This window comes from Conger conger, chromosome 6 (assembly GCF_963514075.1).
Source record: "Conger conger chromosome 6, fConCon1.1, whole genome shotgun sequence".
Lineage (NCBI taxonomy): Eukaryota > Metazoa > Chordata > Actinopteri > Anguilliformes > Congridae > Conger > Conger conger.
The window spans coordinates 25,895,391-25,923,101 of NC_083765.1; the positions used below are offsets into that span (position 1 = coordinate 25,895,391).

Genomic DNA, 27,711 nt, shown 5'->3' on the forward strand with positions numbered 1-27,711 from the left:
AGTTGAAATTGTACTTACCTCTAGGGTCTTTCAGCGAACTTATCCCTGGTTATGGGTATGCACTTTGTTGTACGTCGCTCTGGATAAGAGCGTCTGCCAAATGCCAATAATGTAATGTAATGTAATGTAAAAAAGTCAATTGTCTTCAGTGTACAGCAAAAACAAAGGAATTGATCTTGCTGTTCCAATACTTTTGGAGGGGAGGACTGTATGCACATGCACACACACACGCATGCAACACATTTGTACACACACACACACACAAATACACGTATATCTCATTTCCAAAATAGGCAGTATTAAGTTGCCCAAACAGAGAAACCCAGAAGTTTGCAAGTAGTAAATTGTACTTCTTTATTACATATAATTACACAGTGTTTCCTTCTAATATTTCAATATTGCTGGGTGTCCAGCATAAGACATTGAAATTGCCATTACAATCAACAGGCATCATTCTGTTATTGTTTCGATAAAAGACTGTAATGTTACATGGTTGGTGTTATGGAAAAACCTTTTACTTTCTTGTTGCAAAGCCCTCATACAGTTCCATGAACGGCAATTGTCCCATAACTCAAAATCTAATAATGTTTCATGCCCCCGTGTGATTAACCAGTGATGTATTATGGAAAAGCTATTTCTTGTGTCAATAATTGTAAAGTATAGAATTGTTATTACTTTAGGTAAGTTGGAAAATAGTGATGACAGTTTATATCATATATAAAACTTATATATGATACAAAAATATAATTCCACCACAACTGCTTCTTCTCTCACTCTCAAGAGTCTACGTTGTTTGCAGTAAAAGAAAATGACACGTTTTTTCTGAAATTGGTTGCCAGTTTCGCTATAATCTGTATTTACGGATTTGATTCATCACATTAAATTGCATTTCCAAATTATGATGACTGCTTCAGACACATGACTACATGACTACATGACTTTCAGCTACAGCTGAAAAAGATCTTTCTCCTTATCTCTCTCCCTCTCCTCCCTGCATGCTGATACATTCTTTCTTCCTTCCTCCCCATCCTTCGCTCTATCTCTTCTTTTAGGGCTCTGTCACTCTCCCGAGGAACAGAGGACTCTTAATCTGCTCGTTCCACAGGAGAAGGACAAAGGGCCGCAGGGCAGAGAAGGAGGAGAAGGAGCGAGAGAAGGAGATGGAGGATGCGGCCCCCGCCTCCACCCCCTGCTCTGTCAGTGAGAGGAAGGCGCGGTGCTGGGCTTCAGACAGGGCGAGGGCCGGGACTCTCTCTTCTGACGACAGGCCACACAGATTAGGCTCAAAGGGGAGATCTGTCAGACCTGGAAAAGAGAAGGAGAGAAGGAGAGAGAGAGAGAGAGAGAGAGGGAGAGAGAGAGAGAGAGAGAGAGAGAGGGGGAGGGGGGGGAGAGAGAGAGAGAGAGAGAGAGAGAGAGAGAGAGAGAGAGGGAGAGAGAGAGAGATAGAGAGAGAGAGAGAGAGAAGGAGAGGGATAGAGAGGAAGTGAAAAGAGACAGAGAGCGAGGAAGAGGGAGGGAAAGGGAGAGAGAGACAAAGAGAGGGAGAGGCAGAGAGAGGAGAGGGAGATAGAGATAGACAGAGAGAGGGGGAGAGAGAGGGGGAGGAAGAGAGGGAGAGAGAGACAAAGAGAGGGAGAGGCAGGGAGAGGAGAGGGAGAAGCAGAGAGAGGAGAGAGAGAGAGAGAGAGAGAGAGAGGGAGAGGCAGAGACAGAGAGGGAGAGGGAGAGAGACAGAGAGAGGGAGAGGGGGAGGCATGGGAGAGGGGGGGAGAGAGATATGTTTGTATTTTTGTCCCCTTTATTTACACATTGTAATGGGTATTTACAGAAATAAACATAGCATCTCCTTCAAACCATAACAATGTTCCTAAAATAGATTTAAAAGGGACAAAACAGCAAAAAGATAAACAAATAAAAAATCCAATAAAATCGTAGACCTCCAGTAATACAAGCATAAACCAATAATAGCATAAATAAGTAAAGACGCAATGAAGCCAGGGTAATGATAAAAACGTTAAATCCACCAGAACTCCTTCATATTCCACCCATCTATTTTTAAACATTTACATTTTAGACATTTGGCAGACGCTTTTAATCCAAAGTGATTTACAAATGCATAGGTTCTTCCACAGGTTAAAGCATCAAATCCATAACTAGTAAAATACGCATAAATGGCAGTTCTAAACAAAAAGACAGTCACCGTAAGTGCAAAATCTTTTCACGGGTTAGGGTTAGACAAGAGGGATATCGGAAGGGGGGAGGATCAGGAGGGAGGACTAAGGTATAGTCAGAAGGTGTGTTTTTAGTCGAAATATGGGGAGGGATTCTGCTGTCCTGACAGTGGTAGGCAAGTAATTTGTGAACGTGCAGCTTGACCAGCAGGTGCTCGTAGTGAGGGAACCGCAAGCTGACCAAGCTGGCAGACCAGAGTGGTCTAGCTGGGGTGTAGGGAGCAATTCAAGATTGTATGTAAAGTGGGGCAGTCCCCTTAGCAGCCTGAAATGTCAACACTAGCGCCTTGAAGCGGATGCGTGCGGCAAAAGGAAGCCATTGGAGGCCAATGAGGAGTGGGGTGACATGAGCCGACCTGGGCTGACTGGTGGTCAGGCGGGCTGCAGCATTCTGGACCAGCTGGAGGGGCTTGATGGCACAAGCTGGGGGACCGGCTAGGAGGGAGTTGCAGTAATCCAGGCGGGAAATGAGCTGGGTGGCTTTCTACGTCAGGAGATGACGGATACGGTGTATATTGTAGAGGAAGAACCTGTAGGTTCTGGCAGTGGAGAAAACATGTGGAGCGAGGGTGAGGTGGTTATCAAGAGTCACCCCAAGATTCTTGGCCATATGGGAGGAAAAGTCCTCAACAGTCAGTGAGAGGTCGACTGTCGGAGAGGACTTAGCAGGGATGTAGATAAGCTCAGTCCTAAGCAAGGTTAAGCTTCAGGTGGTGGGAAGTCATCCACGCAGAGATATCAGCCAAGCAGGCAGAGATCTGTGTGGTGACCTGGGTATTGGGGGGGAAGGAAAGAAAGAGTTGGGTGTCATCGGTGTAAGAATGGTAAAAAAAAGCCATGGGAAGAGATAACAGAACCAAGAGACATGGTGTATAGAGAGAAGAGGAGAGGACCAAGAACTTAGCCGTCCGGGACTCCAGTTTGTAGGGGGTGAGGGTCAGAGACTGAGCCCCTCCAAGTCACCTGGAAGGAACCACACAGATGGCCTGGCTAACACACCAGATTTTCCTGAACATATTATAACTGATAAGCAAATTAAAATACACATATTCTATTTGAACCCATTCTCAAACCAATGCCCCCTCATAAGCCAGATTGCCTAAGTAAGTGATGCAAAAGCATGAACTGAGATGGGGTGGGGTCAGAAGTCCTTGACATTTAGCATTTTTATAGTCCAAAGCACGCACTGGCTGGACAGTGTATTAGATAGATTTTTCAAAAAAGCTGCTGTTTTATATGTATAGAAACCCACACATTGCCACACTAGTAAGATAACAAAGAAACATGAATATGCTCTTACCCAGTGTGTCCAGCATCTCCATCAGGTCAGTTTTGATACTGAGCTTGATTTTAGGCAGTGTGACCTCAGTTACCTCCTTTGGAACCTTGTCCAGTTCTTTCACCATCTCCCTCACGTTGTCTTCATTCAGCCTCTTCTCCAGCTCTTCTAGGTCCTCCGCAGAGGAGGACTTTGGGAGCAAGATGTATAGAACAGTCCTCCCGGACAGAGGGAATGCTGCCACCTAGTGAGTTATTATTACAACTATTACTTTTCCCACTAAGCTGTACTGTTATTATTTGCTTTGTGTATTTTGCCAATACAACACCAATCATTTTTAATTATTTCAGTATGAGAGAGATTATTTTATTTTATTATGACATTTCATCATCATCAACTACTTTTACAGAGACTTTTTGTGCGATAGTTATTTCCAAACCTTGGAAGCACAAATTGTCTAGAAGAGACAGATGGGAATTTTTATTATTATAAAATAATATTGTATTATATTGTAATATTGAATATTTTTTCATCCAATAACTAGGATAATGATCACACATATCTGATCAATTCTCACACTCACATACACTCAACCTTTGGTGCACAAACATATATCAAGACAATATTTAATCAGATGTATGTTGATTCAATGCATTCACTTATCCAAAGTGACTTCAAATGTGCATTCATATAGGTATATCATAGATATAAGAGATTATAAGAGCAGAAGTAGCTACAGAAAATTAGAATGAACACACAAACCTATACACAGTATCTGGTATACTAGAAAGCATGATGCACATCATGCACAGCATATTGTTTTATCATTAATATGAAGTACCTGAGCTTTGACTTGTGTATTGTATCTTTGGCTCAGCTTGTATTTTCCACTGTATAACACAGGTACAGTGATCATATCTCCTGACAGTGTAACAAAGGGAGATGTCATCATCTTTTTATCAAACATCACCTTCCATTTCCCTGCCAGTGAGAATTAATGAGAGAGAGAGAGACACAGAGAGAGAGAGAGAGAGAAAGAGAGAGAGAGAGAGAGAGAGAGAGAGAAGGGTGTTAGAGAGATACTTTTTGATGTTAGGCCACCAGAGAGAGAGAGAGGAGCAATCATCAGACAAAACAAAGCAATGTTAAATTATTGGTCCTGATATAACCACTAAACACTAAATAGCCCAGACCTCAGAAAACCATATAGTGCTTTACTGTAAGTAACAGTGCACTAAAATACAAACTTAGTAATGGACTACCTTGGATTGAAAATCAGTGTGTAAGGTTTCTTGGTCTGGCATTAAATGTGTGGCCCTGCGGGGCTTTCTGTGCAATCACAAGCAGATTCCAAAAAACATTTCCATTGGAACCGGGTCAAATATTTGTGATAGTGTCATCCAACCTATTCTATATGGAAGGAAAATGCTGTCATGACATTCATCCATCCATCCATCCATTATCTTAACCCGCTTATCCTGAACAAGGTCGCAGGGGGGCTGGAGCCTATCTCAGCATACTTTGGCAAAAGGCAGGAATACACCCTGGACAGGTCGCCAGTCCATCGCAGGGCACACACACCATTCACTCACACACTCATACCTACGGGCAATTTAGACTCTCCAATCAGCCTGACCTGCATATCTTTGGACTGTGGGAGGAAACCGGAGTACCCGGAGGAAACCCACGCAGACACGGGGAGAACATGCAAACTCCACACAGAGAGGTCCCGGCCGACGGGGATTCGTACCCAGGACCTCCTTGCTGTGAGGCGGCAGTGCTACCCACTGCACCATCCGTGCCGCCGTCATGACATTCAAAATTATGTAAATATAGGCTGCAAATAAAATAAAAAATAACTAAAAGAGGAGGCAGGGTTGAATCAAATATCAAAAACATTAAAAACATGGCCAACACACTGTTTGCAATGCAAGGCAACTACACACCAAACTACTTCAGCACATAGCGTAAGACAGGTTGTGACATAAAGCTCACTCTATGTCATATGGCATTAAAAAATTATGCAATAATCTGAAATAAAAGCTGCAGCAGGAAAGACAACAGCAGTCGACAAGCAGAGGGCCAACCATTAAAGTAGACGGTGTTGAGTAACATCAGAATGGTGGTGGGTGAGACTGAATCCATCAGGTCTGTGATTTTATTGTTTGTCTTGTCCGCCACCCAGTCATTGATCATCTTTGCATTCCGCTCACTGTCATTGGTCAGCTTCTCGGGCACTGCATCGTAGAAGAGCTGTGATTGGTTGATGAAGATCTGGTTTAACTTGAACTCTGAGAAGGACAAAAAAATGGAGGACAGAGAAGGACAGAGCCAAAACAAGAAAATGGAGAACGTGAGGACGAATTACAGGATTTAATTAACCAGTCTTAAGGTTTTGACATCATAGACAAAATTCATCAAAGTTTTCTCAAAGCCTCATCATAGTTTCATCATAGCCTTCAGTGGCAAGCATTCAGCACAACCTTATCTTTCTTCATATATTTCTCCCCCACTCTCTCTTCTTGCATAACTGTATGTATACCCCCTTGGTCCTTCCAATGGTCCCTCTTTCCAATTGTTTGCATTTAACAGGGTACCTCCCTTTCTATGGGACTGTTACCAGGGCAAACCACTGAACTGAGGTGCTAATAGCAGGGTAAACCCCTGAACTGAGGTGCTGGTACCAGGGCTGTGGTAGATCTTGGATGCAATTTCCACACTGTCTCTCATCTCCTCTCTCAAACTCTTCATCTCTTTGTGAAGGCAGGCAAATGAGTGTGGGATAGAGACGGCTCTCTCCAGAGTCTCCTGCGTTGTTCCACGTGCACCTACAGAGAGATGTGAACAGGATGTTTGTTCTTAGAGTTGCTCAGTGAATGGGAATGGATGTGACTCCTCTAATCTGGCCCCTCCCCAATCCTTATAACCCACTTTCAAATACCTTTGTGTGCTCCGGTGCATTTGAGCCTTCAAGGAGGAGGAAATGGGTAGGGTTTACACTTTTGGGATTATTTAGTTATTAGTTCCAATGCACCAGGCAAGCTTAATCAAATTTGAAACAGCATTTGAATCCAAAACGAGTACTATTTTAACCAAGGTCTACCCACCCTTCTGTACTTACCCAAAAGCAAATGTGTGAGCATCCAGAAGATGCTGATCGGTGAGAAGAGCATGTTCTTGGACTGGTCTGATTGGCGGATATGGGAATAGAGTTTGAAGGAGAAGTCACCCAGCGATTCCTGCAGAATTTTTCTCCCTGATATTGCACTGCTGTCCACCGGACACTTTTCCCATGGTGCATCATGGCCAAGGCACTGGGGGGGTGACTGAGTTGGGGGGTCTGACACAGAAATATGGAAGGCCAAACAGAGAGATTAAATATTGCCCCAAAGGATTACCATGATTTAAAAATATATATATAATTATTATTATTATTATTAATAATAATAATAATAACAGCTTACATTTTAGAGTGAGCTCCACCTTATGTGACCACGGCTGGCTCTCCTGGCTCTTGCCTCCAGCCCACTCACACTGGTATACTCCCGAATCCTCCATAGTGACATTACTCATTATAACTGACCAATCACCCTTCAAGTTTGTGGGAGAAGCCCAACGGACTCTGCCATCTTCATTTGTCTCTCCCTCCTTGGGATATAACCTCTCCCGCCCGCTCTGTGTCTCAATGTACCACACGGCCGTAGGGCTGGAGCCAGAATGTGAGGAATAAAGAGAGGCAGGCGGTGGAGAGCAGGGCAGCTCCACATCTTTTCCCACGTCCCCCTCAGCCACCCCCAGCAGCTCAAACTCAAAACCACTGGTTTCTGAAAGAGTGAGAGACAGAGAAGAGTGGGATGAAGTAAAATAGCACTGGGCCATTCCTCGCCAACTCAAGGATGTTGCTCCACAGCATTTTCTTCTGTTTTGGTAGATAATGATGAGATATAGAACTACTCAACATTTCAGCTTCCTACTCCATTTTGTCTGCTGGGTGTCACCATAAAAAAAAATTTTTTAGAGGTCCATAACCTTTTAAGAAAAAGCCCTAAATCTTTGAAAATGTGTATCTAAAGTAATTTTGTATCTACAGTCCCCTCCAAAAGTATTGGAACAGCAAGGCCAATTCCTTTGTGTTTGCAATACACTAAATGCATTTGGGCTTGAGATAAAAAGATGAACACGAGACAAGAGTTCAGAGTTCAGTATTTCCTGGGGTATTTATACCTAGATTAACCTACTTCGAACATAGCACCTTTGGTGTCAGACCACTTTTTAAGTGAGAAAAAGTATTTAAATAAATCAAGGTAAATAACACTTAATATTTGGCAGCATATCCCTTGCTTGTTATAACATGCTAGTGTGGAGGAAAAGTGTTCTCACTATAGGATTGCCTAAAACTCACACTCTTTGATAGAATGGCCTGTGGTGCATAATGCCATTTTTTCTCTGTCCCAGTGCTTTTCTAAGTAAAGTGTCCTTAAGTTATTCCTCATGCAATAGGCATTGGCCATGTACCCTCCTACCACATCGTTAGTATCTCATTCAGGTATTCTTTTGCTCAATTTCCCAGTTTCATTAGCAGCCAGTTAGAAGAGCCTAACACTGTTGTCAGCTGACCTGTTTGTTTGTTATAGCAACCTGTTTGAATTTGATCTCAGTGAAAAGTCACAACATCCCTCAAAAAGAACCTGCCATGCTCAAATTGTGGAAGAGTCGTTTGAAAGTCCCTCACCGAAAACCATGACTGTGTACGAGTTCCTCAGCTTCACTGGACTGTCACCTTTCCATCCTGTAATCACACAAGTGTAAGTCCCCTCATCCTTCTTTCCCACTGCCTGGACAGACAGGGGAGATCTGAGAAGAATGGCGGGGGAGCCAGGCGGAGATTGAGGGGTAAACTTCCAAGAGATGCTGGCCTCGGATAATTCAGGAGGAGCAAGGCAGGGGAGAACGAGGGCAGATTTAGAGGGCAGAGAGACGAGCTGGAATGCCAACTTTTGGGTGAGGGAAGAGGGGAGCTGGAGGGGTAGACAGTGACAGACAGAGAACAGAAATAGTGATGTGAGTGCTGAAGGGAATGTGGAAAGAGAGAGAGTTGTCATTTCTTGACTGCATTTCTTTTTTACAGTAATGAAAAATATATTATGCACAGTATTGCCAAAAAATTCAGGTCGCCAAAATTAGTCTTCAAAACATTGTTTAGGGTGAAGAATTTTTTTTAATTTTTTTTTTATTAACAATATTCCTACAGTTATTCCTATTGTTATTCACCCCATGTTGATTAACAATATGTTGCAATATTGACTGTAAAAGGTTTAAATTATGTTTTCTGCTTGCAGGGATCTTACCACTTATGGGACTTTATCATGGGATCAAGCCAAATTGAACAGCAATCTATTGGAATTTGGACAGCCTAGCTTTAGAGCCAAAGTGCATATCTGCCTTTATTCTTCCCAGTACCACACAATCATATAATTCACATTCAAATAAATGTATCTGTCCTTCAAACACCCAACCACATACTTGACATTGTATATACATCATTGCCATTATAATTTCTTATTAATGGGCTACCACACATCCACACAGGTGCATGACAAGAAGGGTAGAATGTAAAAAAATGAAGTAAGCACTATAAGAATTCACGGGGATGGAATATACATGGAGTGACATCATGTGAAATCAATGAACATGACATCATTTTTGGTCCTAAATGCAAACATTGATTGACTGGATTTACCTCAATGAAGAGCAGAAGGGAGAGTGCACACACACCAACTGAATATTTCATCTGAGAGAGAAATTGAGAAGTAACAGATGGGAGGGAGAATCAAGGGGAGGAAGAAAGCAAGTGGAAAGAAAAAGAGGTGTAAATCAATATAGAAAAGTCAGAGGAAGAGAAAGATAGTTAGGGACAGAGTACAGAAGTAAAAAAAAACAACTTACAAAACATACAAGGTCACAAACATGTTGTCTGGCACTTATTAGTTTCTGCTTCATAAAAAATCATATGACCCTTTCAAATGGCACTTCACAGAATCATCTTTTTAATGATAGTTTTACTGATATGTGAACAATACCTTAAACTATCCAAGTATGTTTCTGTGTTAGATCTTCACACTCTATGTTAAATGCTTTAGAACAAAATATGGCACAGTCCTGTTAGCTGCTGTAACAACAATATCTACAAGTACTGTTTATATTCATCCCATAATGGTTGATACAATTACTGTACAACAATACATTCCAGGACAGTCACAGAACCATAATAACTTCTAGCAGTATCATTATTCATACTATTATAGATACTACAGATAAAGAAGTGATCAATATTCTCACCTCAAACGGTAGCAAAGCTTCAGTATAACTGTCTGTCTGTATCTGTCCAACTATCTCTCCAAAATGCACATGGTTTCTCGTTCACTCTTGACCAATTGTGGATCTGCAGATTGTTGATTTAAAAGATGTGTCTATTTGCACAAGACATGCTGGAAATAGCCAACCTGATTTACTGGAAGTCATGTGAAAAATATTTGGCAAAGATTCCCTGCCCTGTTTTTCTTCTTTAAAATAAAATACATCCCGATACAATTGCTTACAGTAAAGATTAAGGTATAAATGCTGCTTGCTGAATGCACATTTTCGCAATGTACACTGAAGCGAAGGTTGTTGACATATATGACTTTCATTGCTATAGAAATACAGATAATGCAAATGCAGACACAAGCATAAATACAGCATGATATGTAGGCCTATACATCTATAATAAAAATAAAAAAAACTTCAGTTTACACATTAATAATGTGAAAGGGTAGTCTACATACATAGCTATAGTGCGCATCAGTTAGCGTTATAAGGTTATTACCAAGTTTATAACATTGACAAGCTTGTGATCGATTACTCTTGTCTGTCTGTACTGCACTGGTCACGCGAACAAGTCAAAAGTAGTCAAACATCGAATGCTCTCGGAAGCAAAAGTTCTTAAGATTTCTCTATCGGAATTTTAAACTTTTTCAGATAAGATCAGCTGGGAGTAAATATGAACGCTGTAAGATGTTAAATTGGTTCCGGGGGGGAATTGCACAACTTGGAACGAAAATTGAAAGTAAGTTTAAACTACTGAATTGGCTGAGCTAACTTAGCTAGCTAGCTAACGTTAACTTTTTTGTTTATGTTAACTGGCCAACTTGCTGGAGACTAACGTTACTGCACCACACAATGACTGCAACATAATAGCAATTACCACGACTTGTTCATCGGGAATCTGGACGCATTTAACGAGCTTGTAAGCTCATTATACATATAAATCATGATCACTTTCTGATCAAGTTGAATACAGATATTAACGTTATTCTATTGATGTCAAAAACTGCTCAGATAACGCTCTCATGTTTAAGTATAATGCATGTATAAAGAGTAGCTAGACAACTAACATATCGCATTTAGCTTCATAGTAAATTTTCTGTCGAATGTTCTTTTGTTAGATAATATCTGACAACTTTACCGCACTTTCCCGGCAAGCTAATGTTAGCTAGCTAGTTTGATTTTGTGTAAACATGCAATGTTGCTTAGGAGCTTGCTCGCAAGATGCATTCATCGGCCATTGAGCTAGGATGCTAGCTAACGAGAATGTGTGCCCACTTAAATGCATAATCTTTTTAGTTATGTAAACATTCAGTTATGCACTGTAACAAATAAAATGAAAAACTAAATATGAATTTATAGTCTGTCGATAGCTAGAATAGAATAATGTAACGACGCTTTAGTGCAATACCATACGTATTAGCCTTATTGTTTAGTTTGTGTTACAGAGCTGGATTGTGGGTAATGATCCGTTCAGTTCTTTTGCTCGTTTGTACAACGATCCATTTTTTGGTTGTTCACAGTGCCTGTCGATAAATACGGGTGTGAGCTCTGATTGCCTACCACAATGGCAACACAGTTCAGTATTGATGACGCCTTTTCGCTGGAAGGAGAGGAGGAAGGGGGTGGGGTCAGCCGAGAGAAGGATGGATGGAAAGGAAGAGATAAAGACAGAGATGGTGGAGATGGGGGTTCAATGAGCTTTGGCCCTCTCTCTTTTTCCAAACCCCAGAGTCATTCATCCACCGCTGCCAGCACACCTGAACACAGCAGCCTGAAGTATCAGGTAACATGTATGCAAAGCACACAGTCACACGCAGAGCAAAGAAGCCACATGTATGCACACTAACAACACACTCACTCACACATTCTCTCTTTTCTCACCCTTAGAACTTGGAGAATGAAGATGCATTGGGTAGCAGTGGAAACTCCTCTTTCAATAACTTTTTCAAAATCAGGTAAGTGTGGTAGCGCGGGGGGTGGGGGGGGTGGGGGTGTTGTGGTGCTGTGCTGTACGAGTGTCATCACCAAAATGGCACACCAACCAAGTCGATCCAAGTTCAGTTCAGGGCCTCGCCATAACCTGTATGCACAATATGCACACATTGATTGTGATTCCTAGTGTTATAGTGTGTTGTTACTCAATAACAGACAACTTTATAACAAGCAAGTATTACGTTACTGTCAAATAATATATTTTATTAGATAATCATTTGGGGCAAAGTGCATACACACAAGAACATTGTGGATTGTTTTATGGCAAACGGTAGAAAATGTAGAATAGGTCACTAAAAACAGTTCACTAATTTCACAGTACTTTTGCTTTAAATGAATTGCATCCTTTATCTTGAAACTAACTTAACCCAAGACATTTTCAAATTGGGTACACTTGGTTTCGACAATCAAACAGTCAGATAAAGTAATTAAGTCATCTTATCATCTGTAACTGCACTTTTGAGTTTGAAAGGATACGATGACCAATAGGTTGAGGTGCAGACTGCCATCTTTAATTTTCATCCATATTGGATTAACCATTTAGAAATTCTAGAGCCTTTTGTACATAGCCCCCCCCCCCCCCCCCCCTCATTTTTATCCCACTGAAATGGTGGATTCAGGATGGATTCAAGGTTGATGTAGGGACATGTGGGACACATGGCACATCTTTAATAAATTTTTTATCCAGCGATTGATGAATTAACACAAACCCTTCCAAAACAATATCCATTTTAAATGGACAATAGAATATTTTCAAATTGTAAATGCTTTGGGATGTTGTTTGAAAACATATTCTGTTATCTATTCTAAAATAATTGCCTAATAGGTGCAAAAACAAAAATATCATAGCATCTCCTCAGACGAATGGCAGAATCCAGACCAGTTGGACAGTCAAAGAGACACACTCTAATAAACCATTATTTTAATTAGATTGATCAGTAAAAACATTTATGCTATCAAAACAGTTGTCCTTGGAAGTTTTTTTAATCCGTTTTTAAAGTCAAAGTGTTTTAAATTATTTTTATTATTCAGTGAGACATTGAATCTTGAAATTAGACTGACATTGGACTATGTAGTGTGTACTGAGCCTTATGAAGGCCAGCATTAATTTGCATCGATTCTGCAGTCTTCCTTATGTTGTCACATCCCAGCAACATCAAATAAAGAGTAGATATCAACTGCTCTCTTCTGCATTCACTAATGACACAAATTAATGTGCTTGCCTAATGAAACACATTTGTGAAGCCATTCCAACAAATACTTGTAGTACCTTAATGGGGGGACCATGTACAAAAGGTGCTGTTATTTCTAAACGGTTCATCCAATATAGATGGAAATACCCTCAAATGAAAGCTGACAATCCGCACTTCAACCCCATTGTCATTGTATCCTTTAAAACTCCTGCTAGAGTACAAAACGAGAAGAAGAAAAAAAAAGTGTCCCTGTCCAATTAATTATGGTGCTCACTGTATATATTTTGGTCAGTAGCACAGCATTTATATTTACTATATGTTTAATACAATTTAAAGTAAAAGTTAAGTAACTGCTGATACTTGGTGACAGTTAATATATTCGTGCTAGTCTGTCCATCAGCTTGATTTCAAGATATTATATCCCTTTGCAGTAACATCTACAGGAAATAAAACATTGGTAGAATTACTGCAGGAAAAAATACATGGCAATCATATATTTTATTAAAGCTTAAACTTAATACAATGAAATCATTTGATGAAAATTAAAGTAAACTGATATAATACAGTGATGAATAATACAAACATAATGAAATAAAGTACTAAATTACTATGCAATAGAACAAGTCAACAAAATGATTCCTAGTTCTAAAACATCTTAGCTACTGCATGCCAGTACCCTGAAGCTGAACTTAATGCCAAGAAAACAAGTCTGTTCAGTGTGCTGACGATTCAGAAATAGTTACATTTAAATGAAGATGAAAATGCTGTTACCATGTGATCATTAATTCTTTTTTACCTGCATCAGGCATGGCTGGGTTGCTATTGTACTTTATGCACAACCAGACCTACTCACAGACTCTCCCTGTCTCCCCTTCTTTTTTCTCTATGGATTCCTCCCCCCCCCCATCAGTGACCCAGCGACACTGTCCTACTGCAGTTCTCAGTGGTCTTTCAGCACCCTCAGCTCGGTGACCCAGCTGTCTGCTCATTGTTGCAGGTACATAAACACACCGACCCTTTACGCTCATGTAGACAGCCATACACACTCACAGACGCACACCATCACGCTGGCTCTCATCCACAGTAACACATTGACACACTGTTGTAGTTTCACAGTCCTTCCCACATGCGCACATACACACACATAACTATTCTTCTCTCTATCCATCCCTCTCTCTGTCTTCAGTTGGACATCTCACCCCCTGGTAAAGAAGAACAGGAGAGTGGTTCTTGCCTCATTTCTCCTCCTTGTCACTGGAATGGGTCAGTCTATTTCTGCTATAGAAATACAACTCCCACCAGCCTCTGTTTCAGTACCATCTTTCTAGCTAAAGCTAGATATGGCAGTATAAAAGGATAAAAATATGTTGGGTCTACTTGTGTAGATAGGCACAAACCCCCTTAGATCAATGTGTGGTCAGAATCTGCTTCACTTCATGTGGTCTCAGTTCTCTTGGAGTGCTCAGCCAGTCTAAAGGTGATTGTAATTAAGTGATTCCTTTACTGTTGAAATAAATGTTGGCGATCGTTTGATGAATCGGCCCACAAAAACAAGGCTGTGCAGATCCCTCAGAACCTTTAGATCACATGCAAGCGACTCCAGTGTAGCAGTTATTCAGAATGCTACTTGCTGTGTGCAATGGTTGGAAGTCACTGTAACTCCATAATTCTGCAGAAACATGTATTTTTTGTGTGATGTGTTTGTCCCCAGTCTGTGTGTGCTATCAGCAATTACATTTAAAAATATACTGAGAGCCTTTTTCTTTTTTTCAGCTCTGATTTTCACAGGGATTGTAATCCAGCTAAATCCACATGCAGGTAATAAGGTGCCTCGTATGAATTACTGTGGCAGGGCATTAGTAAAGCGTACTGATCAGGACAGGAATGTGGAACAAGTGGTCAGTGCCGAGTACATATAGGTATACACACATGAATTATAATCAGGTACTTTGGCCTTTGACCTTTGCTCTCTCTCGCTCCAGGTGTCTCCAGTGCCATATTCTTTCTGCCCGGATTTCTGCTCTTCATTCCTGGGGGTATTTTTCACCTACTGTTACACATTACCTACTGCCATTTATTATCTCATCCCTCATTACTCCTTTTCTTTTCCTCCAAAACTGGGCTTCCATTTCCATGATTGTTCCAGGCAGACCACATGGTTACTGCCCATGGCCCTCTCCTAATTCATTTTCTTTTCATTTTAGTTTGCCATGTTTTGGAATAGCAACCCACTTCCAAACTTGCAGACTCCTCTTTGCACCTGTTTTTTTCAGTCTCTTTCGTTTCATCACGATCCTCTGTAACCATGTTTCTCCCTCTTTCAGTGTACCATGTGATCTATATCTCCTGTGCGGTGCAAGGACGAAGAGGGTTCAAGTTCTTCTATCTACCCTATTTTGAGAAGTGATCTTCTACCCCCTTTCCAATGTGATGAAATCTACCAATCATGTGCCAAGTAAATGATGACATGTGTGTGGAGAATAGCCCTGCGTCCTCCCTAAATACTGACCACTACTAACATCAAACCACTGTGTGTTTCCATGCGTTTCCAATTACTATGCAAAAGAAGGACTTTGATTTGTTTTTGTTTTGTATTAATAATTACTGTGACACAACAATAAATCTGTTTTGTATATTACTTTTAAAGAGTTGTCTGTTGTTGTTTTTTTTATTGTATCAGGATGACCTGACACAAACTTGTTCAGTTCAGATCTAGATTATAGGTTAACACCATTTTCACTTGCCACACAACGAAGGAGACACCCTTAACATACTTTCTCCTTTGCAGGAAACAATTAACATGCTCAGTACCATCTATTGGTCAATAGTGTCTATGGGCAATTCCACAGTAATGTCAACCTGAGCATGAAAAAATAAACTTACTTAGTTCCCAATTAAACGTATGTCCCACACAGTCTGGTCACCATTTTGAAATCTGACAAAATGTAGGCTAACAGGAAAATGCTTAAAAATGGTTTTATTAGTCCCATTAACACTGATATGAATTCTATTTGGCGGCCATCTTGAAAACATTCAAAACCATTTCAGATGGTTTTCTCAATGTCAAAACTGATATTCAGAACCATTTCAGATGACAACAAATTTGTATTGATAAAATTTCATTGGGAACTAGATTGTTAAACAAGGTTCATTTTAGTCATGTCACATGCACATTGCTGGTATCTCCTCATAAAAAGAAATAGTAGATATAAATATTTTTTAAATGGCTATTTTTATGTTCATCAAACTTTCGGCATTAGACGGAAATTCAGAGTTTTTATAAAGTGTATATTCTCCCCAAAATACCTGTATTTTTGCATCACATCCATAACGCAAGTTATTTCCTGTTGTTTGGCCCTTCCTCTCAGCCAAGTGGGTGCCATGATAATATACGTTCAAAGAATTATCATGTAAGAAGGGCAATTTTTATGAGGGATTATGTTTCTCATTTTGAGCCCAAATGTCACATCCATAATGCTGGAATTGCCCCTATGCTCACCAGTTCATGAAAAGAATCAAGCAGCTACAGCTTGTGTAGACCAAATGTCCAAGTAGCAAATACCCTGAGATATTCAAATAAAGTAATAGGCCTACATATTTAAAGTGGGAAAATTAAGCGCACATAAATATCTTTAAATATATTTGATCAGCTGCCAGTCTGCCTCAATATCTGTGATTAAGGCAGTATTTCATGTTTGGAACTGGATACGGTTGCGCGATTAACAAACTGAAAAAAATAGAAGAAACGAAAACGCATCAAGCTGCAAAAGTACCGAGTACGTCCTTTTTCATTCGTCAGTCTCCGGGGACGGAACCTACGCTTACCCCGCCCTCACGAACATTTCCGACTTCAGACGACCTTTCCCGAAATCCTCAAGCGAAGATCATCGTCTTGTCACCGTTCAACAGGGATGGAGGAACTAGCAATCGAACTCAATGCGGAGGGGATTAAAAAAAGAGTGATAAGTCCGGGCAAAGGTGACCTTCCAGTGTTTCCCGATGGAACTAAGGTACGCGACAGTTTTTTTTCCCGAATACATTCTTCTGATTGACGGTACTCATATCTATCGTTGTTGCGTATCTATCTGTAATATCCTGACTGCTACCAAGCTAGCATTTTTCTTGGAGAGAACATTCGCTGGCTAACTAGCAAACTTGGTGAAATAATGCAGTTCCCGCCAGCGTTCTGGGGACTGGCCAATAATGTATAGTGCTTTGTCTGTGAACATTACATGTTATGTGTTGTTTGTTCAGTGTTTTACTTGGCTGATCGGTTTCAGAAACTAGCTAGTTCGCTCATTTCGTTAGCTATCATATTTTTCATTTCTGATGCTGGTACCAATATGGGGCGGTGCTTCTGTGCCAGACTTATGCTCTTTGCATCTGTTGTGTTGGCTCCCTGAAGTGTCACTCTTCGTCCGTACTATACTGAGCAACCATTGGTGCAATGAGACGCCGCTCACTACTTTTTCAGGTTTTCAATTGGATAGAGTTCATAATTGACAGTATTAAGGATGAATCAGTGTAAACAAAAAGCGACTATAAACAAATTGTATTTGTCCATCCTACCCGTTTCTGTCGGTGGATTTCCGAGAGCGGAAATCTATAAGCTAGCTAAAGTGAATCGGTCCGTTTCTTATGCTCGCGACCCTGCTCGATTTACAAACGTTAGTTTCGGTTGCAGAATGTATTGCCAGTCAACGTCTTGCTTTGCTTTGTTACTTGGTTTGTATCTCAATCCGCCCCCAACACCCTTGTACGCCCGTGAGCTCATCGTCCGCCATATTGTATCTGTACCGTCGGCGGAATCTGGGGGGAGCAGGCTTGTGAACCCCTCAACTATCCCCTTCCCGCAAGCCTTCGTTCGCAGTTTGTTTCCATTTCTAACTCTAATACGTACAACTGAAACATTTTCTTTACGCATAGTTTGTATTAGTCGTGTAATTGCCCAACTAAAACATGAGGTATGCTTAATCGTGAATAATAAACGGCCTACATGTAAAATGTACTATCCAAAACAAGTGTCCACATCTAAATCTAGATCAGCGTTTTGAGCGATGTACAGTGGCTTCAGAAAGTTTTCCAGACCCTTTCACTTTTTGCACACTTTGTGTTATTTTATGCACCTGACCACGGTCGAGTGGCACAGCACTCCAAAACTGAATGAAAATGAAAGATTTTAGTTTTTGATTGTTAATATATTTGCAAAAGTTTCTAAAAACGTTTTCACTTCGTAATTATGGGTTATTGAGTGTACATTGATGGGCAAAATTTTCAGCCATTTAAAATTTAATCTACAACACAATAAAGTCTGCAAGGGGGTCTGAACACTTTCTGAAGCTACTGTATGTAGCAGGTAAACCATTCCACTTCAAACTTTAATCTGCCCCTCCATAATACAAAATGAATGGTATTAAACCAGACAATAACATTTGGTCATTGCTTTGGTTGAAAATGGCACAAAAAAAAACCGGTAGGTACTGGATGGCAGAGGGGGAATAGGATATAGAAATGACTTGTGCAGGGGACAAAATAAGAGGACCCCGTGTGCATGCAGACACTCTAGGAGCCCCTTGGACCTGCTCGTGCCCAGGAAAGCTTTCTGTTTTACCCTCTTCGCTCCGCTCCACAGAGCGGGTCTAGGCTGGCTTTCTTCAGCAGCAGTGTGACACAAGCCTGCTTGATGAGAGCACACAAGCAGCCAACATTAATTATAATCGCCATCATCATCGCCATAATCATTAGTTCATCATACACAGAGCAGCCCAAAGAGCCCCAGGAGAAAGGATCAAACATAAAACAGCCCAGTGGTATACATGCAATAAGCTCCTTTCAGATCTCAGTCAATGGTCATATTTTGTAGATGCAACACTGCAGCATATTATATGATTATATTAAACACACGCAATGCAAATTCAATATGCCAGATCAGAAGGTGTGCTTCTCCAGTCCAGTGGGCTGGTTTGATGGCATCCGATTTCCCTTGAGGGAGAGTGTAGGAATTAAAAACTGTTTATAGAAGATGGGCTGCATAATTTTACCTTGTGGAATTATGTACCGATTGTTTGTTTACATACTGAAAATTATTTTGTAAAGGCCAAAAGCTAAAAACATTTTACTGTCTTTCTCTGTCCTTCCCCATTCACCCAACTTCACTGTATGTCTCACCCTCATCATTTTCCCTACTGCCCCTATTAGTCAGTCATCTGTTTATATCCTCCTGCCTGTTTTCCCCTCAGTCTGTCCCATCATCTCTTTTGATCATACTCAACAAGTATGACCCTCTTTCCAGAATCTTCCATAAATTCACAGGATTCCAGATCTCTCTTGACTATACGTTTTAACTACTAGTCATTCACTCTATCCCCCCCCCCCCTTTTTTTTCTACAGAAGCCTGTTTGGAAATGATTAAGAAGGATGGATTCTAATAGGAAATGTTTTTATGGACCGCAGATTTCTAATGTCATCTTTCTTATTCATCATTTTTCTTATTCACCGCCTTATCCACTAATTCCTTTCTTTCTTCCACTGCTGCAAAATTGTAATATGTAATTTTCATGTTACCCTGTTGTGCCCCCTAACCCCTTACCCCAGGTGAAGTTCCACTACCGCACCGCGCTGTGTGATGGGACACTGCTGGATGACTCGCGCTCGATGGCCGGGATGAGCAGGCCCATGGAGCTGATTCTGGGGAAGAAGTTTAAGCTGCCGGTGTGGGAGCGTGTTGTCATCACCATGAGGAAGGGAGAGGTCGCTGAGTTCACCTGCGATACAAAGGTAGTGTCGTCCTGCCACCAGATACGTTATTTTTTTGGATTCAAATACTTTTCTGTACTCAGTTGATTGCCTGCTTTTCTGAGAGTATTTCATAGGTTCCAATATACCTGACGAGCTCAGAAAAGTGTAGGAAAATATTTTAATCCAAAACAATTATGTATTAGACCCAGGTCTACCTACCACCAATACTCTGCTTTGGGGTGTAGTGGGATCCTTAGCCTGTCTCCGACGCCTCCCAGACTGTGTATAAGAACCCAGCCTTCTTTCCCCCAGCACACGGCCCTGTACCCCCTGGTCTCGCAGTCTCTTAGGAACATCAGTGTGGGTAAGGATCCTCTGGAGGGTCAGAGGCACTGCTGTGGGATTGCCCAAATCCACTCCCACCATTCCCTAGGGCACCAGGACCTGGACACCTTGCAGGCCACTCCACAGCCCCTGCTCTTCACTCTGGAGCTGCTGGAGGTGAGTGCCGTTTCACCTGCCGCCACTGATCCTATTTCCCGTTGACTGCAACTTATTTAGCCATCAACATTGCGTTAGCTGACATTAAGCACAGGATAAAGACACAGTAGCTTTAACTACTGCCAAGAAGAGTGGCTATGGCACTGTATGTCAGTATACTGTATATATGTCGTAACATCCACGTTAATGTGAAAGCATATTACATTTGGGCTCAAGGCCTTCCAGACCTGAAATTCGAGACCTACTTCTGCAATGCTGTGATGGAAGGGTGAATTACAGCTTGGCTTTGGTTAAGAATCAAATGCCTTGCCAGGAAACAATCCAAATTCCATTCTCTTTGCAGCAGAGCTAGAGTATGGTCTTCCTTAAATGGGAAAACAAGACTTCGTATTAAATACAAATCACAATGTGCTATTTGATGGACATTCCATTATTGACAGACTGGCTGACATTCTAGAATGAAGCATCTGTCATAAAAAACGTCTTACATTGAACCCAGACTCTGATTGCAACATCGATAAGCCACACATCCAGCATGGCCAAACCAAGCTCACAACCGTCTCACTGTTACTCTACATGAGTGACGCTTGTAGGATCCTATGGCCACTGCTATGGCCATCCATACAGCTGTACCCCTGTGCCCAGGTTCAGCCTCCCGGCTCCTTCCAGTTGGACACGTGGGCCATGACCGATGAGGAGAAGCTGCAGGCGGTGCCTCCGATCCATGAAGAGGGGAACGAGCTGTACCGAAGGGGAGAGATCGCTGCGGCTGCCGAGAAATACCACAATGCCATCGCCTGCCTCAAGAACCTGCAAATGAAGGCAAGTCCTTGGCCGTGTCATCATCGAGGGACACACCTCTGATTCTCCAGACTTCAGACTTGAATCTCCGGTCTTACAGGCCTGTGTTGTTCTTCTTTTATTTTGACTCACAAGGTTGTAAGTTATCTAACCTACCTAGCAGAGGTGGAAAGTCCAGGGCTCAGAAAGTAGAAGTCCTGCCATCTGTTTCTTCCACCCATGAACAGCTGATCTGATCACCAATTAGTTCTACCTCTTGGCATCTTGGCAAAAGAATTGTGCTATTTAGCAAATCCAGGTGATTGGAACAAAATACCCACCTCTGCTAGCAACCTAGTCCAGCTCCTTTTTTCCTTCAATGAAAAAGACAAATAATTGGATAGATGGAAAAGAGATAGTTGGGTCTTGCTGTGTAAAATTGAATGCTGCTTTGTTTAACTCCTCAGAGTAGGGTGGCCTTCACTAGCCCAGGGTCACTTCTGGGTAACTGCTGATTTGCTGCTTACCAACAGTTTACAGGTTATGATCAATGAGCGATGCAAGAAGTGAGCACCAATCGTAGGCTTCATATTATTTCTTCTCCTTTCCGACTGTCCAATCAGGAGCGTCCAGGGGATGAGAGCTGGTTCCGATTGGACCACATGATCACGCCTCTGCTGCTGAACTATTGCCAGTGCCGGTTAATTGAGGGCCAGTACTATGAGGTTCTGGACCACTGCTCCTCTATATTGTATAAACATGAGGGTGAGTCATAAACCTACGTATCCCGTTTGTGTCCACATACAAATACAGGCTTAATCACAACTGAAAACTATCCATAGCTTCAGCAGTCCTAAATGTTCCATCTCTGTGCCTCGTAGGCAATGTGAAGGCGTACTTCAAGCGCGGGAAGGCACACGCGGCAGTGTGGAACGAGACCGAGGCCCGGTCAGACTTCGCTAAGGTGGTGGAGCTAGATCCCTCGCTGACGTCGTCCGTAGCGCGGGAGCTACGGCTAATGGAGGAACGGATCCGGGAGAAACGGAAGGAAGAGAAGGGACGCTACAAGAGCCTGTTCAACTACAGCGGAGGTGCCTCTACCACTGCCACTAATGTGAGTCTCGGCACCTAAAACTAAGCCTGTTGGGGTCGTTCTGTTGACCATGGTAACACTGTGGCTTCACCTTTAGTAAGCTAACATTCGTAAATTTATGAGCTCACTGATGCATCCCAATTAGTAGATTATTTGTGATTGTTTTTCCAGTTAGTACATATCAATTTTGAGGAGCAAATGCAACTAAAATGTGAGCACTGTAGAGCCCTGAATAAGCCTCTCTTCCATCACCTGTAATTCATTGGCAATCTTGGTAGCAATGTTTAATTTTCACTCTTATTTATAACAGGTGGTCACAATTGCTGGCTAATTATGGAAACAAATGTGTGTGTGGTCAGTGTCAGCCCATGTGGGTCTGTGTACAGTATGTCTTTCTGTTCTGAAATTGTCAACGCAAGTAATACATATTTTATTCAAGATTTGTTCATTATTTTGAAAAACATTTTGTTTATGATTTGTTCTTTCTATTTCAGGGCTGAAGACCAGACATTACCAGAAAAAAGAAAAGAGTGAATCAGACCTACTCAACCACACACATACACACATGGACACAGAGAGTGACAATGTACTGGGCAACAGACACATGCTGAACAAATACATTGTGAAACACAGAAAACCTTTTGATGTGCATCAGGAAGGCAAACGGTCAACAGAGACAATCAGTGTCACTAGCCCACACCCTAACCCCCCTCACAAAAACATCTGTTCCTGCCTTTATAACCAAGGACAGAATGTGACTATAACTATCTGCATTATTTATCTACATTTATGCTAATATCGTGCTTTTCTATTAATTGGTGATCTTTATATTAAAGCTTGGAGACTTTACGTCACAGTCTGCCATCCTCGGCCACCTTTTAGACTTGAGTGAGCATAGTTCATTCAGGTTCCTTTCCAAAAAATGGGGAGAAATGTTCCGTTGGGAAATCCACCCCCCCTCTCTGGTTACTTGCCAGGGGAAGGGGTAAATGATCAATCGGAAGATTGTACCCTTTGGACCCAACGGGGCAACAAATCTACAACCTGCTGGCTGCACTGTAGTGATTGGTCAGCCAGCTGGGGCCATTTTAAAGCTCTGTATAGAGCGACTGGCAGATGTACAGAGGCTTTTCACAGGCCAAATTACACAATTACAAGCTCAGAACCTCCATGGCCAAAGTGAATTGCCCATTATAATTTCACCAGCAGTTTTTGCACACAAAACCTTACAAGCCTGTTAACAGTTGAGCCTCCTGCCAGATAAACCGCAGGCGCTCCTCGTAAACATTGCATTTTGTTTGTAAACCTGCAAAGCACCATCAAGGTTTAGGTTGAGTGTTAAAGTCTTGGTATCAACAAATTTTGATGTTACAAGATTTCTGATGCAAATAACTAGCTGTTAAATATCCCCTTGAGTAGTATGGACACAGAGCGATATTCAGTCTGCCCATGTCAAAAAAAGTCTGCCAAGCTAATTTCTGTTATTTTGTATTTGTTTAGCTATAGGATGAATATCACAAGTTGTATGTATACAAGCGGCTGTCGTCACTGAACCTGCAGCAACACTGAACCTGATGAGTAAATGTGTTTGTGTGCTTGTGGAGTGAAGCCGCCATGCACAGCGCTCTGCTCTCCAAACGGGCAAAAGCCCAGCTCGTCTTGTGACTATAAGAAGCCAAATAAAGAGAGAAATCCTCACTGCATCGTGTTTTCACCTCGGAGGCACACACACAGGGCAGGGTGATTTAATTGAAAAACGATTTTATTTAATTCAACTAGCTGCAAAAAATTGAGTTTACAAAATTGTCACACTACCAGCATTGATACTGGATTCACTGGATTGATGGGGAAGGATGGGGATTTGAGTGGGGAGGAGAACTGTGTGTGTCTGAGCTGGGGGGGGGGGGGGGGGTTATGTGCGAGCACTCCTCTCCGTCTCTGCTAGACACTCCCTGACCAATGCTCGGGCATGGATGATACCTGGTGGGGGGGAATGAGAACACTGTTAACCACCTGTACACTGCTACAATAAAAGCATATCGTCCATAGCATTGATTGCTTGTACATCACTACACGGCGTTCGCCGCCTGTCTGTACATCACAAGCGCTGGTGTAGCTTTATTTTAGATTTCAGCTAGCATTTGCATTAAGAGTTCGCCATTCACAACCTTAGGAACTGCACATTAGCAGTGTAGGAACCATCACAAATGGAAAATATGCAATAGATTTTCAGAACACGAATGCTGACGGTCAACGCTTTATTCTGACCCATTGGTCATTTTCTAATGTATTCTCCATACATTCATTAATATGGGGTTGGTGCTCTCTGGTGACACTACGACCTTTCAGGACAAAGGACCTGAAAAGTATACAATGGGCTCATTCCAATCGCTTATTTTATCCATCCTTATCCTAATCCTTATTTTATCTGTCCTCGACTGACCCAGAAATTGGCCTGGCATCTTTAAGGACAGGAGCTAGGAGCCAGGAGGCTCCTGAAGGATTCTTGAACAAAGAAGCATGAGTGCATCCTTTGCGTCCTCCATTGGGGGGACCCAATGAGCTAGGAAAGGATGCAAGGAGGTAAAAATAAGCAATTGTAGCCAAAAACCTGAGACGCAATAACATTTCACATCACCATTGATCCCTAGAGTGTCTAATCTTTGGCAAGGGTCGGAGACCTTTGTTCAACCAACCACCCTCCAGGACCAAGAATCTAGCACACTGAGGAAGCACTGTGGTGCCGGTGGACTCAACATGCCTGGCTGCTGTACCATACCTCGTTTTAGCCTCTCCATGGCACTCTTGCTACCAGCATAGGTTGGGCGGATCTCGCGGCTCATCTCCTCGATGACGGACAGTAGCTCGCTGTAGGTAGAACCCTGAGATACCTTCACTGGCTGAGAGAGAAAGAGGATACATCAGTACAACCCTTTACCAGGAGTGATCCCTTTCAAGGATAACATAAGAGAACATTTTCTTTTGGTTTGTAATCAAGTTTATTTTGCCAACCTTACAGAGATAGTTAATTTTTCTTTTTTCTTTATTTTAATTTTTGCAGATTTTTGATACAAAGGGATGCCCATTACCTCATTTTTTTACTCCTTTACATTCGAGCTGCACATTCACGTGTTTTCCGTTCTGGTTCCTCAGTGGTAGAATGACTTGCCTACCACAGCCAGGACAGCAGAATCCCTCCCCACTAAAAAAAACCCCTTTTTCAGACTATGCCTGCTTCCCCCCCCCCCTTTCCAAAATCCCTCTTGTACACCCTATATTATAATTTTCTTCTTTTTTTTTTTTTAAATCAGAGCACCCTCCTGATTTAACCCCCCCCTTCTGATATCACTCTTGTACTATATTAAAAAATGAATTAGCACTTACGATTACTATTGCTTTTTGGTTAGAACAGCTATTCGTGTGTGTTTTGCTATTTATGGATGTGATGTTTTTACGCACTTGTAAATTGTTTTAGATTAAAAGCGTCTGCTAAATGACTAAAATGTAAAGAGTATAGTGTTGACTAAGAATTATATGGTTCTGGGTGACAGATTAGAGGCTGCAGAGATGGACTAACTGGCTGGCAGCTTTTCACCCAGATAACCTTTTTCTCTTGTCTCTTTCTTTCATTGAATCTGCTGACTAATTAGCAACTGTAGCCTGCACTTCCCCTGGCTCTGCACTGTGTCCAGATGATGAATTCTGCACAGAAAGATAAATGTTGTGCTTTCAGATACCAGGAGAGGCCTTACCGGGACAAAACCCATGGAAGGGGGGCCAAAGTCGCTGAACGCTGGGCGGAAGGTGGAAGACGAGGGGAGAGAGGGAGAGGGTACACTAGAACCTGCAAAGATGGGGAAGAGAGAAAGAAAGGCGAAAGAGCTAGTCATGTCCCAGTGCACTTCACACGTAGCAGTTCAGAACATTCAGACAGATTTCATGTGCACCGTACACGATGCACTACAGTGCACAGATAATGGAACACGCGTGTGGCTTCATATGGAACAGTTTTAACAGTGCGTCTGTGTGCGAAGAACGTGTACTAGCTGAACACTGAATGGACACCGCTGTGCGTTATCAGTGCACTGAGAGAGCTGGACAGAGACATGGTAGTGTCGTACCGCTATCCCAGCGTAGTTACACCCCTTACTCCTCCTCCCCTTGTTTATCCGTCCTCTGACCTCCTTTAAGTTTCATTCCATTAATTTCCTTCATGGAGTCACATCGCTCACAAAGAAAACTAATCTTTTCTAGTTCCACCACTACTGATGTAGCCAACAAATAATGCTATAATCTGATTACAATGGCTGGGGTGAGACTCACCGGGCGGGGTGTGGTTGGAGCCGGTGGGGGCCGGAGCAATCGGTTTATAGCTCATTCTTTCCTGAAGGTCCCAGGGTTCGTCTGGCCGTGCGTTTTGTTTCAGACCAGCTTTTCTATCTCACCCTCAGTGTAGCAAGCGAGCGAGGTTAGTTAAACTAATTCTATTTAATCACAGAAGCCGTCTTCTTTTAAATTATCCAAGCATGCCAGTGTTTAACTTCGGTCAGTTATTGTGTTGGTTCGGTCCGATAATTACCTATGTTAACGCTCGCTAGCTCGCGATTTCCTTTCCAGCCTTCCAAGTCTTCCCAGTGTAGCCGGTTTCCGTGCGCTTTTCATGCACGGGATTCTCACTACCGAACCAACTGCAACAAAGGGTCAAACAGACACGATTTATTGAGCTTCTCAACAGAGTGCGTTTGAACGGAAATTCAGGTAGCAATAGCAGACTGGCAAGCTAAGTCTAGGTGCAATCGTCCCCATATAAGACTGATTATCTAGCAAGTTGGCTAACGTTAGCTACTCCGCAACCTATGCCCATACAACCAGGTGTAACTCGATGGTATTTTAGTAGCTAGCCTGTTTCAGTGCGTGTTATCGTTCTTTTGTGTTCATGTAAAGCTGAAATAATTCAAGGCAGTGTTTATAAGAACTAAAACAAAGTATTTAAGCTAGAAAATTAATATATAATATATTCCATCAGATATACTTGTTTACCCCTCTCCGACGACGGCCGCTTCCTCTCTCCCGAAGTACACTGCGCCTGCGCGATGGTGGAGAAGCGTCGTCTGCTCAAGGCACATCCCTTTATTTCAATATTCATGAAGTGAAATAAGAACTGAGAGGCTGTCCGACGTCGCCAGAAATACAGCCCTAGGTTTCACGTTCAAACCGTAACGTACCCGATTGTGATTGGCTTAATTTTGAGAGGATGCAAGTGTTGCACGGAGTAGGGGTTATCTGCAGCCTTGGAGCTGTAGCGAGAGACCCGCGAAGAAGAACTCTTGTTCCTCGATGAGACGCTACCACGATTCTGTCATGCCGATGGAGCTATTTGAATTGAATTTTAAAAAATGAGAAATTGCAGCTGCCATTTCAAGGAAACGTCAGAGGTTTTGTGTACATTTTACGTCGAAACAGCAGCGATTTGAGAGCTAAACACCCTGTCGACACACGAGTATTGGTTGGGTCATCCCTTGTCAAGACAAGGTT

The 27,711-nt window shown here is 42.0% G+C and overlaps 4 protein-coding genes across 6 annotated transcripts; 2 read left to right on the forward strand and 2 right to left on the reverse strand.

Moving 5' to 3' along the window:
• Nucleotides 1-340: 340 nt before the first annotated feature.
• On the reverse strand, nucleotides 341-9,963 carry serping1 (serpin peptidase inhibitor, clade G (C1 inhibitor), member 1). Its single transcript, XM_061247047.1, has 10 exons — nucleotides 9,853-9,963; nucleotides 9,254-9,304; nucleotides 8,246-8,531; nucleotides 6,978-7,337; nucleotides 6,635-6,853; nucleotides 6,198-6,341; nucleotides 5,601-5,804; nucleotides 4,355-4,494; nucleotides 3,535-3,757; nucleotides 341-1,305 (listed from the first exon to the last, which is right to left on the reverse strand). Exons 2-10 carry the CDS (start codon nucleotides 9,302-9,304, stop codon nucleotides 1,049-1,051), a joined length of 1,884 nt encoding a protein of 627 aa, XP_061103031.1. The 5' UTR covers nucleotides 9,853-9,963; the 3' UTR covers nucleotides 341-1,048.
• Nucleotides 9,964-10,456: 493 nt separating this feature from the next.
• tmem134 (transmembrane protein 134) lies at nucleotides 10,457-15,710 on the forward strand. Of its 2 annotated transcripts, none has more exons than XM_061246613.1 (8): nucleotides 10,457-10,618; nucleotides 11,400-11,662; nucleotides 11,767-11,834; nucleotides 13,975-14,061; nucleotides 14,251-14,327; nucleotides 14,838-14,882; nucleotides 15,047-15,100; nucleotides 15,389-15,710. In XM_061246613.1, exons 2-8 carry the CDS (start codon nucleotides 11,444-11,446, stop codon nucleotides 15,469-15,471), a joined length of 633 nt encoding a protein of 210 aa, XP_061102597.1. In that variant the 5' UTR covers nucleotides 10,457-10,618; nucleotides 11,400-11,443; the 3' UTR covers nucleotides 15,472-15,710. The 2 variants fall into 2 exon arrangements, with proteins under 2 accessions (XP_061102597.1, XP_061102598.1); XM_061246614.1 differs by lacking the exon at nucleotides 10,457-10,618 and adding an exon at nucleotides 10,699-10,798.
• Nucleotides 15,711-16,916: 1,206 nt separating this feature from the next.
• aip (aryl hydrocarbon receptor interacting protein) lies at nucleotides 16,917-23,874 on the forward strand. Its single transcript, XM_061245827.1, has 7 exons — nucleotides 16,917-17,074; nucleotides 19,659-19,841; nucleotides 20,115-20,303; nucleotides 20,949-21,125; nucleotides 21,707-21,848; nucleotides 21,965-22,197; nucleotides 22,671-23,874. The coding sequence occupies exons 1-7, from the start codon at nucleotides 16,976-16,978 to the stop codon at nucleotides 22,674-22,676; spliced, it is 1,029 nt and encodes a 342-aa protein (XP_061101811.1). The 5' UTR covers nucleotides 16,917-16,975; the 3' UTR covers nucleotides 22,677-23,874.
• A 46-nt stretch (nucleotides 23,875-23,920) lies between these two features.
• Nucleotides 23,921-27,325, reverse strand: cdk2ap2 (cyclin dependent kinase 2 associated protein 2). 2 transcript variants are annotated; one of them, XM_061245829.1, is made up of 6 exons: nucleotides 27,217-27,325; nucleotides 26,756-26,864; nucleotides 26,500-26,622; nucleotides 25,929-26,020; nucleotides 24,956-25,076; nucleotides 23,921-24,156 (listed from the first exon to the last, which is right to left on the reverse strand). In XM_061245829.1, exons 3-6 carry the CDS (start codon nucleotides 26,552-26,554, stop codon nucleotides 24,089-24,091), a joined length of 336 nt encoding a protein of 111 aa, XP_061101813.1. In that variant the 5' UTR covers nucleotides 26,555-26,622; nucleotides 26,756-26,864; nucleotides 27,217-27,325; the 3' UTR covers nucleotides 23,921-24,088. The 2 variants fall into 2 exon arrangements, with proteins under 2 accessions (XP_061101813.1, XP_061101812.1); XM_061245828.1 differs by having other exon boundaries at nucleotides 26,500-26,864; nucleotides 27,217-27,320.
• Between the last annotated feature and the right edge of the window lie 386 nt (nucleotides 27,326-27,711).